Consider the following 19,072-nt stretch of genomic DNA (forward strand, 5'->3'; position numbering starts at 1 on the left):
TGACTGACTGGGAACAGCAGCAGCAGCCTGACTGACTGACTGACTGAGAACAGCAGCAGCAGCCTGACTGACTGACTGACTGAGAACAGCAGCAGCAGCTTGACTGACTGACTGACTGACTGACTGGGAACAGCAGCAGCCTGACTGACTGACTGACTGACTGAGAACAGCAGCAGCCTGACTGACTGACTGACTGGGAATAGCAGCAGCCTGACTGACTGACTGACTGACTGAGAACAGCAGCAGCCTGACTGACTGACTGACTGACTGAGAATAGCAGCCTGACTGACTGACTGACTGACTGGGAACAGCAGCAGCCTGACTGACTGACTGACTGACTGGGAACAGCAGCAGCAGCCTGACTGACTGACTGACTGAGAACAGCAGCAGCAGCCTGACTGACTGACTGACTGGGAACAGCAGCAGCCTGACTGACTGACTGACTGACTGAGAACAGCAGCAGCCTGACTGACTGACTGACTGGGAACAGCAGCAGCCTGACTGACTGACTGAGAACAGCAGCAGCAGCCTGACTGACTGACTGGGAACAGCAGCAGCAGCCTGACTGACTGAGAACAGCAGCAGCAGCCTGACTGACTGACTGACTGAGAATAGCAGCCTGACTGACTAACTGACTGACTGACTGAGAACAGCAGCAGCCTGACTGACTGACTGAGAATAGCAGCCTGACTGACTGACTGACTGAGAACAGCAGCAGCCTGACTGACTGACTGACTGAGAATAGCAGCCTGACTGACTGACTGACTGACTGACTGAGAACAGCAGCAGCCTGACTGACTGACTGACTGACTGAGAACAGCAGCAGCCTGACTGACTGACTGACTGGCTGGGAACAGCAGCAGCAGCCTGACTGACTGACTGACTGAGAACAGCAGCAGCAGCCTGACTGACTGACTGACTGGGAACAGCAGCAGCCTGACTGACTGACTGACTGAGAACAGCAGCAGCAGCCTGACTGACTGACTGACTGGGAACAGCAGCAGCAGCCTGACTGACTGACTGACTGGGAACAGCAGCAGCAGCCTGACTGACTGACTGGGAACAGCAGCAGCAGCCTGACTGACTGACTGACTGGGAACAGCAGCAGCAGCCTGACTGACTGGGAACAGCAGCAGCAGCCTGACTGACTGACTGAGAACAGCAGTCTGACTGACTGACTGACTGAGAACAGCAGCAGCAGCCTGACTGATTGACTGAGAACAGCAGCAGCAGCCTGACTGACTGACTGACTGGGAACAGCAGCAGCAGCCTGACTGACTGAGAACAGCAGCAGCAGCCTGACTGACTGACTGACTGAGAACAGCAGTCTGACTGACTGACTGACTGAGAACAGCAGCAGCAGCCTGACTGACTGACTGACTGAGAACAGCAGCAGCAGCCTGACTGACTGACTGACTGACTGAGAACAGCAGCAGCAGCCTGACTGACTGACTGACTGACTGAGAACAGCAGCAGCAGCCTGACTGACTGACTGAGAACAGCAGCAGCAGCCTGACTGACTGACTGAGAACAGCAGCAGCAGCCTGACTGACTGACTGACTGAGAATAGCAGCCTGACTGACTGACTGACTGACTGGGAACAGCAGCAGCCTGACTGACTGACTGACTGGGAACAGCAGCAGCCTGACTGACTGACTGACTGAGAACAGCAGCAGCCTGACTGACTGACTGGCTGGGAACAACAACAGCAGCAGCAGCCTGACTGACTGACTGGGAACAGCAGCAGCAGCCTGACTGACTGACTGACTGACTGGGAACAGCAGCAGCAGCCTGACTGACTGACTGGGAACAGCAGCAGCAGCATGACTGACTGACTGACTGACTGGGAACAGCAGCAGCAGCCTGACTGACTGAGAACAGCAGCAGCAGCCTGACTGACTGACTGACTGAGAACAGCAGCAGCAGCCTGACTGACTGACTGACTGACTGAGAACAGCCTGACTGACTGAGAACAGCAGCAGCAGCCTGACTGACTGGGAACAGCAGCAGCAGCCTGACTGACTGACTGACTGGGAACAGCAGCAGCAGCCTGACTGACTGACTGACTGGGAACAGCAGCAGCAGTCTGACTGACTGACTGGGAACAGCAGCAGCAGCCTGACTGACTGACTGACTGGGAACAGCAGCAGCAGCCTGACTGACTGGGAACAGCAGCAGCAGCCTGACTGACTGACTGAGAACAGCAGTCTGACTGACTGACTGACTGAGAACAGCAGCAGCAGCCTGACTGACTGACTGAGAACAGCAGCAGCAGCCTGACTGACTGACTGACTGGGAACAGCAGCAGCAGCCTGACTGACTGAGAACAGCAGCAGCAGCCTGACTGACTGACTGACTGAGAACAGCAGTCTGACTGACTGACTGACTGAGAACAGCAGCAGCAGCCTGACTGACTGACTGACTGAGAACAGCAGCAGCAGCCTGACTGACTGACTGACTGACTGAGAACAGCAGCAGCAGCCTGACTGACTGACTGACTGACTGACTGAGAACAGCAGCAGCAGCCTGACTGACTGACTGAGAACAGCAGCAGCAGCCTGACTGACTGACTGAGAACAGCAGCAGCAGCCTGACTGACTGACTGACTGAGAATAGCAGCCTGACTGACTGACTGACTGACTGGGAACAGCAGCAGCCTGACTGACTGACTGACTGGGAACAGCAGCAGCCTGACTGACTGACTGACTGACTGACTGAGAACAGCAGCAGCCTGACTGACTGACTGGCTGGGAACAACAACAGCAGCAGCAGCCTGACTGACTGACTGGGAACAGCAGCAGCAGCCTGACTGACTGACTGACTGGGAACAGCAGCAGCAGCCTGACTGACTGACTGGGAACAGCAGCAGCAGCATGACTGACTGACTGACTGACTGGGAACAGCAGCAGCAGCCTGACTGACTGAGAACAGCAGCAGCAGCCTGACTGACTGACTGACTGAGAACAGCAGCAGCAGCCTGACTGACTGACTGACTGACTGAGAACAGCCTGACTGACTGAGAACAGCAGCAGCAGCCTGACTGACTGGGAACAGCAGCAGCAGCCTGACTGACTGACTGGGAACAGCAGCAGCAGCAGCCTGACTGACTGACTGACTGACTGAGAACAGCCTGACTGACTGGGAACAGCAGCAGCAGCCTGACTGACTGACTGGGAACAGCAGCAGCAGCCTGACTGACTGACTGACTGACTGACTGGGAACAGCAGCAGCAGCCTGACTGACTGACTGGGAACAGCAGCAGCAGCCTGACTGACTGACTGACTGGGAACAACAGCAGCAGCCTGACTGACTGACTGGGAACAACAGCAGCAGCCTGACTGATTGGGAACAGCAGCAGCAGCAGCCTGACTGACTGACTGACTGGGAACAGCAGCAGCAGCCTGACTGACTGACTGACTGGGAACAGCAGCAGCAGCCTGACTGACTGACTGAGAACAGCAGCAGCAGCCTGACTGACTGACTGACTGACTGAGAACAGCAGCAGCAGCCTGACTGACTGACTGACTGACTGACTGACTGAGAACAGCAGCGCAGCCTGACTGACTGACTGAGAATAGCAGCAGCAGCCTAACTGACTGACTGACTGGGAACAGCAGCAGCCTGACTGACTGACTGGGAACAGCAGCAGCCTGACTGACTGGGAACAGCAGCAGCCTGACTGACTGACTGACTGACTGGGAACAGCAGCAGCAGCCTGACTGACTGACTGACTGACTGAGAATAGCAGCCTGACTGACTGACTGACTGACTGACTGGGAACAGCAGCAGCCTGACTGACTGACTGGGAACAGCAGCAGCCTGACTGACTGAGAACAGCAGCAGCCTGACTGACTGACTGACTGGCTGGGAACAACAACAGCAGCAGCAGCCTGACTGACTGACTGACTGGGAACAGCAGCAGCAACCTGACTGACTGACTGACTGACTGGGAACAGCAGCAGCAGCCTGACTGACTGACTGGGAACAACAGCAGCAGCCTGACTGACTGACTGACTGGGAACAGCAGCAGCAGCCTGACTGACTGACTGACTGGGAACAGCAGCAGCAGCCTGACTGACTGACTGGGAACAGCAGCAGCAGCCTGACTGACTGACTGGGAACAGCAGCAGCAGCCTGACTGACTGACTGGGAACAGCAGCAGCAGCCTGACTGACTGACTGAGAACAGCAGCAGCAGCCTGACTGACTGACTGACTGAGAACAGCAGTCTGACTGACTGACTGAGAACAGCCTGACTGACTGAGAACAGCAGCAGCAGCCTGACTGACTGGGAACAGCAGCAGCAGCCTGACTGACTGACTGGGAACAGCAGCAGCAGCCTGACTGACTGACTGGGAACAGCAGCAGCAGCCTGACTGACTGACTGGGAACAACAGCAGCAGCCTGACTGACTGACTGACTGACTGGGAACAGCAGCAGCAGCCTGACTGACTGAGAACAGCAGCAGCAGCCTGACTGACTGAGAACAGCAGCAGCAGCCTGACTGACTGAGAACAGCAGCAGCAGCCTGACTGACTGACTGACTGAGAACAGCCTGACTGACTGAGAACAGCAGCAGCAGCCTGACTGACTGACTGAGAACAGCAGCAGCAGCCTGACTGACTGACTGAGAACAGCAGCAGCAGCCTGACTGACTGACTGAGAACAGCAGCAGCAGCCTGACTGACTGACTGACTGAGAATAGCAGCCTGACTGACTGACTGGCTGACTGGGAACAGCAGCAGCCTGACTGACTGACTGGGAACAGCAGCAGCAGCCTGACTGACTGACTGAGAATAGCAGCCTGACTGACTGACTGACTGACTGGGAACAGCAGCAGCCTGACTGACTGACTGACTGGGAACAGCAGCAGCCTGACTGACTGACTGACTGAGAACAGCAGCAGCCTGACTGACTGACTGGCTGGGAACAACAACAGCAGCAGCAGCCTGACTGACTGGGAACAGCAGCAGCAGCCTGACTGACTGACTGACTGGGAACAGCAGCAGCAGCCTGACTGACTGACTGGGAACAGCAGCAGCAGCATGACTGACTGACTGACTGACTGGGAACAACAGCAGCAGTCTGACTGACTGACTGACTGACTGGGAACAGCAGCAGCAGCCTGACTGACTGAGAACAGCAGCAGCAGCCTGACTGACTGACTGACTGACTGAGAACAGCAGCAGCAGCCTGACTGACTGACTGACTGAGAACAGCCTGACTGACTGAGAACAGCAGCAGCAGCCTGACTGACTGACTGGGAACAGCAGCAGCAGCCTGACTGACTGACTGGGAACAGCAGCAGCAGCAGCCTGACTGACTGGCTGGGAACAGCAGCAGCAGCCTGACTGACTGACTGAGAACAGCCTGACTGACTGGGAACAGCAGCAGCAGCCTGACTGACTGACTGGGAACAGCAGCAGCAGCCTGACTGACTGACTGACTGGGAACAGCAGCAGCAGCCTGACTGACTGACTGGGAACAGCGGCAGCAGCCTGACTGACTGACTGACTGGGAACAACAGCAGCAGCCTGACTGACTGACTGGGAACAACAGCAGCAGCCTGACTGATTGGGAAAAGCAGCAGCAGCAGCCTGACTGACTGACTGACTGACTGGGAACAGCAGCAGCAGCCTGACTGACTGACTGACTGGGAACAGCAGCAGCAGCCTGACTGACTGAGAACAGCAGCAGCAGCCTGACTGACTGACTGACTGAGAACAGCAGCAGCAGCCTGACTGACTGACTGACTGAGAACAGCAGCAGCAGCCTGACTGACTGACTGACTGAGAATAGCAGCAGCAGCCTGACTGACTGACTGACTGAGAACAGCAGCAGCAGCCTGACTGACTGACTAACTGAGAACAGCAGCAGCCTGACTGACTGACTGACTGGGAACAGTAGCAGCAGCCTGACTGACTGACTGACTGAGAATAGCAGCAGCAGCCTGACTGACTGACTGACTGAGAATAGCAGCCTGACTGACTGACTGACTGACTGACTGGGAACAGCAGCAACAGCCTGACTGACTGACTGGGAACAGCAGCAGCAGCCTGACTGACTGACTGACTGACTGACTGGGAACAACAGCAGCAGCCTGACTGATTGGGAACAGCAGCAGCAGCAGCCTGACTGACTGACTGACTGGGAACAGCAGCAGCAGCCTGACTGACTGACTGACTGGGAACAGCAGCAGCAGCCTGACTGACTGACTGACTGGGAACAGCAGCAGCAGCCTGACTGACTGACTGACTGAGAACAGCAGCAGCAGCCTGACTGACTGGGAACAACAGCAGCAGCCTGACTGACTGACTGAGAACAGCAGCAGCAGCCTGACTGACTGACTGACTGAGAACAGCAGTCTGACTGACTGACTGACTGACTGAGAACAGCCTGACTGACTGAGAACAGCAGCAGCAGCCTGACTGACTGGGAACAGCAGCAACAGCCTGACTGACTGACTGGGAACAGCAGCAGCAGCCTGACTGACTGACTGACTGACTGGGAACAACAGCAGCAGCCTGACTGATTGGGAACAGCAGCAGCAGCAGCCTGACTGACTGACTGACTGGGAACAGCAGCAGCAGCCTGACTGACTGACTGACTGGGAACAGCAGCAGCAGCCTGACTGACTGACTGGGAACAGCAGCAGCAGCCTGACTGACTGACTGACTGAGAACAGCAGCAGCAGCCTGACTGACTGACTGAGAACAGCAGCAGCAGCCTGACTGACTGAGAATAGCAGCAGCAGCCTGACTGACTGACTGACTGAGAACAGCAGCAGCAGCCTGACTGACTGACTGACTGAGAACAGCAGCAGCAGCCTGACTGACTGACTGACTGAGAATAGCAGCAGCAGCCTGACTGACTGACTGACTGAGAACAGCAGCAGCAGCCTGACTGACTGACTGACTGAGAATAGCAGCAGCAGCCTGACTGACTGACTGACTGAGAACAGCAGCAGCAGCCTGACTGACTGACTAACTGAGAACAGCAGCAGCCTGACTGACTGACTGACTGGGAACAGTAGCAGCAGCCTGACTGACTGACTGACTGAGAATAGCAGCAGCAGCCTGACTGACTGACTGACTGAGAATAGCAGCCTGACTGACTGACTGACTGACTGACTGGGAACAGCAGCAACAGCCTGACTGACTGACTGGGAACAGCAGCAGCAGCCTGACTGACTGACTGACTGACTGACTGGGAACAACAGCAGCAGCCTGACTGATTGGGAACAGCAGCAGCAGCAGCCTGACTGACTGACTGACTGGGAACAGCAGCAGCAGCCTGACTGACTGACTGACTGGGAACAGCAGCAGCAGCCTGACTGACTGACTGACTGGGAACAGCAGCAGCAGCCTGACTGACTGACTGACTGAGAACAGCAGCAGCAGCCTGACTGACTGGGAACAACAGCAGCAGCCTGACTGACTGACTGAGAACAGCAGCAGCAGCCTGACTGACTGACTGACTGAGAACAGCAGTCTGACTGACTGACTGACTGACTGAGAACAGCCTGACTGACTGAGAACAGCAGCAGCAGCCTGACTGACTGGGAACAGCAGCAACAGCCTGACTGACTGACTGGGAACAGCAGCAGCAGCCTGACTGACTGACTGACTGACTGGGAACAACAGCAGCAGCCTGACTGATTGGGAACAGCAGCAGCAGCAGCCTGACTGACTGACTGACTGGGAACAGCAGCAGCAGCCTGACTGACTGACTGACTGGGAACAGCAGCAGCAGCCTGACTGACTGACTGGGAACAGCAGCAGCAGCCTGACTGACTGACTGACTGAGAACAGCAGCAGCAGCCTGACTGACTGACTGAGAACAGCAGCAGCAGCCTGACTGACTGAGAATAGCAGCAGCAGCCTGACTGACTGACTGACTGAGAACAGCAGCAGCAGCCTGACTGACTGACTGACTGAGAACAGCAGCAGCAGCCTGACTGACTGACTGACTGAGAATAGCAGCAGCAGCCTGACTGACTGACTGACTGAGAACAGCAGCAGCAGCCTGACTGACTAACTGAGAACAGCAGCAGCCTGACTGACTGACTGACTGGGAACAGTAGCAGCAGCCTGACTGACTGACTGACTGAGAACAGCAGCAGCCTGACTGACTGACTGAGAATAGCAGCAGCAGCCTGACTGACTGAGAACAGCAGCAGCAGCCTGACTGACTGACTGGGAACAGCAGCAGCAGCCTGACTGACTGACTGACTGAGAACAGCAGCAGCATCCTGACTGACTGACTGACTGGGAACAACAGCAGCAGCCTGACTGACAGACTGACTGAGAACAGCAGCAGCATCCTGACTGACAGACTGACTGAGAATAGCAGCAGCAGCCTGACTGACTGACTGACTGAGAACAGCAGCAGCATCCTGACTGACTGACTGACTGAGAACAGCAGCAGCAGCCTGACTGACTGACTGACTGACTGATTGGGAACAGCAGCAGCAGCAGCCTGACTGACTGACTGACTAACTGGGAATAGCAGCAGCAGCCTGACTGTCTGACTGGGAACAGCAGCAGCAGCCTGACTGACTGACTGGGAACAGCAGCAGCAGCCTGACTGACTGACTGACTGACTGATTGGGAACAGCAGCAGCAGCAGCCTGACTGACTGACTGACTGACTGGGAATAGCAGCAGCAGCCTGACTGACTGACTGGGAACAGCAGCAGCAGCCTGACTGACTGACTGACTGATTGGGAACAGCAGCAGCAGCAGCCTGACTGACTGACTGACTGACTGGGAACAGCAGCAGCAGCCTGACTGACTGACTGAGAACAGCAGCAGCATCCTGACTGACTGACTGACTGGGAACAACAGCAGCAGCCTGACTGACAGACTGACTGAGAACAACAGCAGCATCCTGACTGACAGACTGACTGAGAATAGCAGCAGCATCCTGACTGACAGACTGACTGAGAATAGCAGCAGCATCCTGACTGACTGACTGACTGGGAACAACAGCAGCAGCCTGACTGACAGACTGACTGAGAACAACAGCAGCATCCTGACTGACAGACTGACTGAGAATAGCAGCAGCATCCTGACTGACTGACTGACTGACTGACTGACTGACTGACTGACTGAGAACAGCAGCAGCATCCTGACTGACTGACTGACTGACTGAGAACAGCAGCAGCAATTTACTGACAACAACAGCAGCGGAGTGGAAAGAGTTAAGAGCAGACCTGGGAAGGCATCTCATCTTCCCCCAGGACATTGTCAGCACAACATTCAGACCAGACCTTCCAGTCTGGTCAAGGAGCACCAACATCTAAATGGCCATGCTAATGACTCCACGGGAGGAGAGCACTAAGGAAGCCTATGAAAGGAAGCTGTTGACGTGCCAGACACTCGTGGATGAATGCACTGACAAGGGATGGAAGGCCAAGTGTCTACCAGTAGAGGGACACTAAGGATTCAATGAGTAAAGGGAGCACAGCGTTAGAAGATCTGTTGCATAGCTCGGCAGGAGGCAGAGAGGGCATGGTAATGGCTGGAGGAGCAGTTGGCAAGCCACCTGGCTCAGATGGGGCCTGATCGACCCGATCGGTGCACCCTTCAGAAGGTGTAGTGAGCAGCGCTAAAACACCTAATGCATTGGGGACCTCACCTGAGCATAAGCCATTTTGCAGCTATCCTCTGTGTGCAGGTAAAGTACGGCAAGCTAGCCATAGCATATTCAGTTAATATCCCTGAATATCATGTGACCTGAAGTTACTCCTATTCTAATGACTCAGGATCAACCTCTGGACAAGAGCAGTACCAGGATCATGGGAGAACATAAACACAAATGAATAAACAGGATGTGGTCATGATACATACATAGCACACAGTTCTGTCATGTTGCCCTCTTAGAGAAAAAGGGTTCCAAAAGGGTTCTTCGGCTGTCCCCATAGAAGAACCCTTTTTGGTTCCATGGAGAACACTTTTTGGTCCTACATGGAAAGGGTTCTACATAGAACCCAAAAGGGTTCTTCGGCTGTCCCCATAGGAGAACCCGTTTTTGTTCCAGGGAGAACACTTTTTGGTCCTACATGGAAAGGGTTCTACATAGAACCCAAAAAGGGTTCTTCAAAGGGTTGTCCTATGGGGACAGTCGAATAACCCTTTTAGGTTCTCGATAGCATAGTTTTTCTAAGAGTGTACTGTGCACTGATGTGACTTCTAAACTGTACGGGCTAGAATCCCCATTGGAAGTTGAGTATTTATTTAGTAACTTTTTTATCTGGTAGGTCCGGGTGTCCTAAACATCCTGTATCCTGTTGTCATCATCTCAAAACTGTAATAGCGTTGTTTGTGATTGTTCACTCAGTTGGAAATATGTCCAAATGTAGCACCCCAGATACTCTGGCTCTAGCCAAGCGGAGTGTAGAGCTCTGTATGGGGAATAAGGTGCCAAGCTGTAAGCAGACGTTGTATTGTGATCACCTAAGGTCCTGCATTCTCCTGGAGGACCCGGTGGTCCAGGTAGTCCTGGTTGTCCTATAGAGTCTCCTGGGTCACCTGCAGAATAGGGTCAGGGTTTGAGTGTCAGGATACAGAGAAGATATTAGTCGTAATTACAGCACTTTCACTCTGATAATAACCCACGTTCTGGAATCCTCTCCTCCTGTCTCTTTATGACCTTCCCTTCTTCTCTTCCTGTCCCTTTATGACCTCCCCTTCCTGTCTCTTTATGACCTCCCCTTCCTCTCCTCCTGTCCCTTTATGACCTCCCCTTCTTCTCTTCCTGTCTCATTATGACCTCCCCTTCCTCTCTTCCTGTCCCTTTATGACCTCCCCTTCCTCTCTTCCTGTCCCTTTATGACCTCCCCTTCCTCTCTTCCTGTCCCTTTATGACCTCCCCTTCCTCTCTTCCTGTCCCTTTATGGCCTCCCCTTCCTCTCTTCCTGTCCCTTTATGGCCTCCCCTTCCTCTCTTCCTGTCCCTTTATGGCCTCCCCTTCCTCTCTTCCTGTCCCTTTATGACCTCCCCTTCCTCTCTTCCTGTCCCTTTATGACCTCCCCTTCCTCTCTTCCTGTCCCTTTATGACCTCCCCTTCTTCTCTTCCTGTCTCTTTATGACCTCCCCTTCCTCTCTTCTTGTCCTTTTATGACCTCCCCTTCTTCTCTTCCTGTCTCTTTATGACCTCCCCTTCCTCTCTTCCTGTCCCTTTATGACCTCCCCTTCCTGTCTCTTTATGACCTCCCCTTCCTCTCCTCCTGTCCCTTTATGACCTCCCCTTCTTCTCTTCCTGTCTCATTATGACCTCCCCTTCCTCTCTTCCTGTCCCTTTATGACCTCCCCTTCCTCTCTTCCTGTCCCTTTATGACCTCCCCTTCCTCTCTTCCTGTCCCTTTATGACCTCCCCTTCCTCTCTTCCTGTCCCTTTATGACCTCTTCTTCCTCTCTTCCTGTCCCTTTATGACCTCCCCTTCCTCTCTTCCTGTCCCTGTATGACCTCCCCTTCCTCTCTTCCTGTCCTTTTATGACCTCCCCTTCCTCTCTTCCTGTCTCTTTATGACCTCCCCTTCTTCTCTTCCTGTCCCTTTAAGTTCCCCTCCCTTATCATGTTTGTGTGTATTTTCTGTTGTCTCTCTACTCACCCTGTAAGCCTGGTATTCCTGGAAGGCCTGGTTTCCCAGGAGGGCCCGTGTGCCCAGGGTCCCCCTGCAATGGGGATAAACCAACAGTCACTGGCATAGCAACACACAGTAACACCCACTGGCATAGCAACACACAGTAACCCCCACTGGCATAGCAACACACAGTAACACCCACTAGCATAGCAACACACAGTAACCCTCAAACACCAAGATATTCACACAAACATCCTGTGTCTTAACAAAGACATCTGTTCTTACATTACTTCCAAGACCACTGACTTGGGAAGGAATATATTCTCAACTTAAATACATACAGACATACTGCACCTCATTTATCAATCTTGAGCAGCATTAATATGTCTGGAAACCATTCATAATAGCAATTTTTTACCAAAGTTTTAGTAGTTTAATGAGGTAAACAAAGAACATCTAAGATGTAGTGATGAGTATCAGTAATGAAGTACCTTATCACCGACTGGTCCAGGGAAACCAACTATACCACTCAAGCCTTTAGGTCCTCGAGGTCCGGGGGGTCCAGGGGGACCAGGTCTGCCAGGTTGTCCTGGGAGCCCTTTCTCATATCCAGGAGGACCATCCTGTCCATTCCCCCCTGGTTTACCTGGTGACCCACTTGAGCCCTTGGAACCTGAGAAGAAAGAACAGTGCATTGTTTATCCATGTATTATTAGAGAATCAAAAATACAGTCCCACCGTCTACCACCTGCTAAAATACAGTCCCACCCGTCTACCACCTGCTAAAATACAGTCCTGCCATCTACCACCTGCTAAAATACAGTCCCGCCATCTACCACCTGCTAAAATACAGTCCCACCATCTACCACCTGCTAAAATACAGTCCCGCCATCTACCACCTGCTAAAATACAGTCCCGCCATCTACCACCTGCTAAAATACAGTCCCGCCATCTATCACCTGCTAAAATACAGTCGCGCCATCTACCACCTGCTAAAATACAGTCCCGCCATCTATCACCTGCTAAAATACAGTCCCGCCATCTACCACCTGCTAAAATACAGTCCCGCCATCTATCACCTGCTAAAATACAGTCCCGCCATCTATCACCTGCTAAAATACAGTCCCGCCGTCTACCACCTGCTAAAATACAGTCCCACCCATCTACCACCTGCTAAAATACAGTCCCGCCCATCTACCACCTGCTAAAATACAGTCCCGCCATCTACCACCTGCTAAAATACAGTCGCGCCATCTACCACCTGCTAAAATACAGTCCCACCCATCTACCACCTGCTAAAATACAGTCCCGCCATCTATCACCTGCTAAAATACAGTCGCGCCATCTACCACCTGCTAAAATACAGTCGCGCCATCTACCACCTGCTAAAATACAGTCCCGCCATCTACCACCTGCTAAAATACAGTCCCGCCATCTATCACCTGCTAAAATACAGTCCCGCCATCTATCACCTGCTAAAATACAGTCCCGCCATCTATCACCTGCTAAAATACAGTCCCGCCATCTATCACCTGCTAAAATACAGTCCCGCCATCTATCACCTGCTAAAATACAGTCCCGCCATCTATCACCTGCTAAAATACAGTCGCGCCCGTCTACCACCTGCTAAAATACAGTCCCGCCATCTATCACCTGCTAAAATACAGTCCCGCCATCTATCACCTGCTAAAATACAGTCCCGCCATCTATCACCTGCTAAAATACAGTCCCGCCATCTATCACCTGCTAAAATACAGTCCCGCCATCTATCACCTGCTAAAATACAGTCGCGCCATCTACCACCTGCTAAAATACAGTCCCGCCATCTACCACCTGCTAAAATACAGTCCCGCCATCTATCACCTGCTAAAATACAGTCGCGCCATCTACCACCTGCTAAAATACAGTCCCGCCATCTATCACCTGCTAAAATACAGTCCCGCCATCTATCACCTGCTAAAATACAGTCCCGCCGTCTACCACCTGCTAAAATACAGTCCCACCCATCTACCACCTGCTAAAATACAGTCCCGCCATCTACCACCTGCTAAAATACAGTCCCGCCATCTACCACCTGCATCCTCTTATATTAGTTTGAAGTATTTAAAAAAAAAAACTAGTCCGACATCTATTACCAAAGCAGAACTGATCTGTTTTAACACAGTTGCATGGTGCTACTGCGAACCCCTTTCTCTGAAAAAAAAGGCTCCAAAAAGGTTGATTGGCTGTCCAAACAGTAGAACCCTGTTTTAGTTCGAAGTACAATTTTCCATATAGAACCCTCTGTGTTCTATACGGAACTCAAAAGGATTCTACTTGGAACCAGTATGGGTTCTTCAAAGGGTTCTCCTATGGGGACAGCCAGAGAACCCTTTCGGGTTCTCGACAGCACCTTGTTTTGTAAGAGTGTGCAGAGGGGGTTGTGTTGTGTCTCTCTCACCTCTGGCTCCAGTGAAGCCATGTTCTCCTGGTGGTCCTTCAGAGCCCTTCTGTCCTTTAACGGTTATGACTCCTACTGGCCCAGGACTTCCGGGGGGACCTCTGTGACCTGAGGACATTCTACACTGCCAACGTGTAATATACTGAACAATATAATATACTACACTATGTGTACATACAAGTCAAATCAAGTTTATTTATATAGCCCTTTGTACATCAGCTGATATCTCAAAGTGCTGTACAGACACCCACCCTAAAACCCCAAACAGCAAGCAATGCAGGTGTAGAAGCAGAGTACAACATATATAATAAGTACAACATATATAAGACTGTGAATGCAACAACAACGGGTGATATGGCGTTCTATGCAGAAACGGTCTACGACGAGGGACAGAACACTGAAATAGTAATGTTATGTAAAGTATGCAGAGAGAAAATCATGCACACAGTCATGAAGAGAGATAGGATACCGTAAACAAGGAAGTATACACAGAGAGAATAGTTTTCTAAATTCACTGAAATGACACTCCACATAAGGAGAGTAATTACAAATACTTCTAAGGAAGGTTGACTGTCTGTGTGCAGATACCAAAGGTAAACACAATACTATGTATGTATTTTATTATGCGGATGCTGCAATGTGCATACACTGTAATGTACCGGTTGTACCTTTAGCTCCTTTGTACCCCTGGTCTCCATCCTGACCGTCGCGTCCTGTGAAACCCCTCTCCCCTTGCCTCCCGCGGGATCCTGGGTTTCCAGGCCGACCCGGTGTACCAGGAACAGCCGACCCATCTCTACCAGGATATCCCCTGGGCCCTGGGAAAGATGACATCATTGGGAATAGTTGTCATAGGATAATAATAAAGATAGTTCATTGGCTGGGTCATGTTCATTAGGGCATCACCTGAAAAATATTTTGCAATGGAAAAACAATGTGTTTCTTATTGGTGCCTAATGAACACGGTCCTGGTATACTTTGTACTCAAAATGGGATATCAGGGTTGTGTACATCTATTTTGCAGGCTGTCTATTTTGAGACAGGCGATACCCAAAACAAGGCATCCATATTTATATATCGTCCCAATTCAAGTGATTCAATTCAAAGTGCAGAGAATCACGTAAATGTCATAACATTACAGTACATACAGAAAGTATTCAGACCGTTGACTTATTCCACATCTTGTTACGTTACAGCCTTATTCTAAAATTGATTAAATAAATACAAAGCCTAAGCAATCTACACACAATACCTCATAATGACATCACAATACCCCATAAGGACATCACAATACCCCATAATGACATCACAAAACCTCATAATGACAAAGTGAACAAAGGTTGTTAGAAATTTGGGAAAATCTATTCAAATTAAAAAACAGAAATACCTTATTTACATAAGTATTCAGACCATTTGCTATGAGACTCGAAGTTGAGCTCAGGTGCATCCTGTTTCCATTGATCATCCTTGAGATGTTTCTACAACTTCATTGGAGTCCACCTGTGGTAAAGTCAATTGATTGGACATGATTTGGAAAGGCACACACATGTGTATATAAGGTTCCACAGTTGAAAGTGCATGTCAGAGCAAAAACCAAGCCATGAGGTCAAAGGAATTGTCCGTAGGGCTCCGAGACAGGATTGTGTCGAGGCACAGATCTAGGGAAGGGTACCAAAAAACATTCTGCCGCATTGAAGGTCCCCAAGAACCAGTGGTGTAAAGTACTTAAGTAAACATACTTTAAAGTACTACTTAAGTGTTTTTGGGGGTGTACTTTATATCTGTACTTTAGAATTTATATTTTTGACAACTTTTGCTTCACTACATTCCTAAAGAAAATGATGTACTTTTTACTCCATACATTTTACCTGAGACCGAAAAATACTTGTTGCAATTTGAATGCTTAGCAAGACAGGAAAATGGTCCAATGCACGCACATCAAGAGAACATCCCTGGTCATCCCTACTGCCTCTGATCTGGTAGACTCACTAAACATACATGCTTAATTTGTAAATGATGTCTGAGTGTTGGAGTGTGCACTAGGCTATCTGTAAATTTGGTTTGGTTTGCTTAATATAATGAAAGTGACATGATTTATACTTGTACTTTTGATACTTAAGTATATTTAAAACCAAATACTTTTTTAGACTTACTCAAGTAGTATTTTACTGGGGGACTTTCACTTTTACTTGAGTCATTTTCATTTAAGGTATTTTTTAATTTCTCAAGTATGAAAATGGGGTACTTTTTCCACCACTGCCAAGAACACAGTGTCCTCCATCATTCTTAAATGGAAGAAGTTTGGAACCATCAAGACTCTTCCTAGGGCTGGCCGCCTGGCCAAACTGAGCAATCGGGGGAGAAGGGCTCTGGTTAGGGAGGTGACCAAGAAACCGATGGTCACTCAGCTCTGGAGTTCCTCTGTGGGCATGGGAGAACCTTCCAGAAGGACAACCATCTCTGCAGCCCTCCACCAATCAGGCCTTTATGGTAGAGTGGCCAGACGGAAGCCACTCTTCAGTAAAAGGCACATGACAGCCCGCTTGAAGTTTGTCAAAAGGCATCTAAAGGACTCTCAGACCATGACAAACAAGATTATCTGGTCTGATGAAACCAAGATTGAACTCTTTGGCCTGAATGCCAAGCGTCACGTCTCAAGGACATCCCTACAGTGAAGCATGGTGGTGGCAGCATCATGCTGTGGGGATGTTTTTCAGCTGCAGGGACTGGGAGACTAGTCAGTACTGAGGGAAAGCTGGAGGGAAGGTTCACCTCCCAATAGGACAACGACCCTAAGCACACAGCCAGGAGACTAGTCAGTACTGAGGGAGAGCTGGAGGGAAGGTTCACCTCCCAATAGGACAACGACCCTAAGCACACAGCCAGGAGACTAGTCAGTACTGAGGGAGAGCTGGAGGGAAGGTTCACCTCCCAATAGGACAACGACCCTAAGCACACAGCCAGGAGACTAGTCAGTACTGAGGGAGAGCTGGAGGGAAGGTTCACCTCCCAATAGGACAACAACCCTAAGCACACAGCCAGGACAACACAGGAGCTTCGGGACAAGTTTCTGAAAGTCCTTGAGTGACCCAGCCAGAGCCTTGACTTGAACCAGATCGAACAGCTCTGGAGAGACCTGAAAATAGCTGTGCAGCAACACTCCCCATCCAACCTGACAGAGCTTGAGAGGATCTGCAGAGAAGAATGGGAGAAATACAGATGCAAAGTCATACCTAAGAAGAATAAAGGCTCAAGACTCAAGGCTGTAATTGCTTCCAAAGGTGCTTCAACAAAGTACTGAGTAAAGGGTCTGAATACTTATGTAAATGTAATATTTCAGTTTAAAAAAATTTGCAACAAAAAAATCCCATCCGTTTTGCTTTGTCATTATGGGGTATTGTGATGTCATTATGGGGTATTGTGATGTCATTATGGGGTATTGTGTGTAGATTGATGAGGGGAAAAAACTATTTTATCCATTTTAGAATAAGGCTGTAGCGTATCAAAGTGTGTAAAAAGTCTGTGGGTCTGAATACTTTCCGAAGGCATTGTATTTTAGTCAACCGGGTGGATTTGCTTGCGTGGAGACAAGCTGGGAAAAAAAATAGCTTCTGTTTATTAAATATGTAATACAATAGTAAAAGTAACCCGCATATTATTTGACATTGCCTGTTGCTGTGGTATGTTCAGATGACAATAATAATAATAACCATCATCAAAATTATAATTAATAAATAGTGATAAAAATTGTAATAACAATATTGCTAATAATAATATTGATGATAATAATAATAATAATAATATTGATAATAATAATAATTGGACCTGGCTCACCTTTGGTCCCTGTTACACCAGGGAAGCCCGGGACACCTGGTGACCCACTGAAACCTTTGGCACCAATGGGTCCCGGGGGACCAGGAGGCCCGGGGATCCCTGCTGGTCCCTTCACTCCACGTCCAGGAGGACCCATCGCACCCTTATGTCCTTTATCACCATGGAAACCTAACAAGACACACCACTAAATGACTGAAAGTTGTACATGTCTTTTTAACTAAATGTGAATGTGGATGACTGTTCCGAGCATATTGTACAATGGGAAGCTCTGTGCAGTGAGTATTGAAGTGCTTTGTTAATACTTAATCGATGCCATATTAATATTTTATAATTTATAGTTCCCTTAAAGTGTGACTGTTAAAATTACTATGGAATGATGACATGCTCTGGGGATAGTTCCAAAACCTAACCGATTCCTGATTTTAGCTGTGTGTCAAACAGATCAAACACGAAAAGAACTGTACCGAGTGGTGGCTATTTTAGATCCTCACCCGATGGGCCCCTGACTCCTGGTGGTCCTGAGGCTCCCGGTGGGCCAACAGCTCCTTTCTCTCTACATTCTGTTGGCCCTGGAGGGCCGCTCGGTCCTGGGTCCCCAGTGTCTCCTTTTGACCCCTTGTAACCTACACCTCCGTACGGGCCTGATCCCCCTGTTATGAAATCACAATATGGTTAGAGATGCAATGAGCCCCATCTTAGAGTCACCATGAACAATGAAAGATTGTAAAGCATTCAAAATACAGTACCTGTCAAAAGTTTGGACACACCTACTCCTTCAAGGGTTTTATTTTCTTCATTGTAGAATAATAGTGAGGACATCAAAACTATGAAATAACACATATGGAATCATGTAGTAACCAAAAAAAAGTGTCAAACAAATCTAAATATATTTTATAATTCAGATTCTTCAAAGTAGCCACCCTTTGCCTTGATGACAGCTTTGCACACTCTTGGCATTCTCTCAACCAGCTTCACGAGGTAGTCACCTGGAATGCATTTAAATTAACAGGTGTGCCTTGTTAAAAGTTCATTTGTGGAATTTCTTTCCTTCTTAATGCATTTGAGGCAATCAGTTGTGTTGTGAGAATGTAGGGGTGGTATACAGAAGATAACCCTATTTGGTAAAAGACGAAGTCCATATAATGGCAAGAACAGCCCAAATAAATAAGCAAAGAGAAACGACAATCAATCATGACTTAAGACATGAAGGTCA

At 50.0% G+C, this 19,072-nt stretch overlaps 1 protein-coding gene across 1 annotated transcript in view; it reads right to left on the reverse strand.

The window, feature by feature from the left end:
- The window catches only part of LOC135558096 (collagen alpha-4(IV) chain-like), an 87,582-nt gene that overhangs the window by 15,352 nt on the left and 53,158 nt on the right, over positions 1–19,072 (reverse strand). The window contains exons 29-35 of the mRNA XM_064991845.1: positions 18,351–18,509; positions 17,860–18,027; positions 14,694–14,843; positions 14,026–14,133; positions 12,077–12,258; positions 11,613–11,676; positions 10,456–10,530 (exon numbers count right to left, since the gene is read on the reverse strand). Of these exons, the coding sequence (XP_064847917.1) occupies positions 10,456–10,530; positions 11,613–11,676; positions 12,077–12,258; positions 14,026–14,133; positions 14,694–14,843; positions 17,860–18,027; positions 18,351–18,509 (906 nt within the window). The remainder of the gene's footprint in view (positions 1–10,455; positions 10,531–11,612; positions 11,677–12,076; positions 12,259–14,025; positions 14,134–14,693; positions 14,844–17,859; positions 18,028–18,350; positions 18,510–19,072) is intronic.

The sequence above is a fragment of the Oncorhynchus masou genome, chromosome 17 (assembly GCF_036934945.1).
Source record: "Oncorhynchus masou masou isolate Uvic2021 chromosome 17, UVic_Omas_1.1, whole genome shotgun sequence".
NCBI lineage: Eukaryota > Metazoa > Chordata > Actinopteri > Salmoniformes > Salmonidae > Oncorhynchus > Oncorhynchus masou.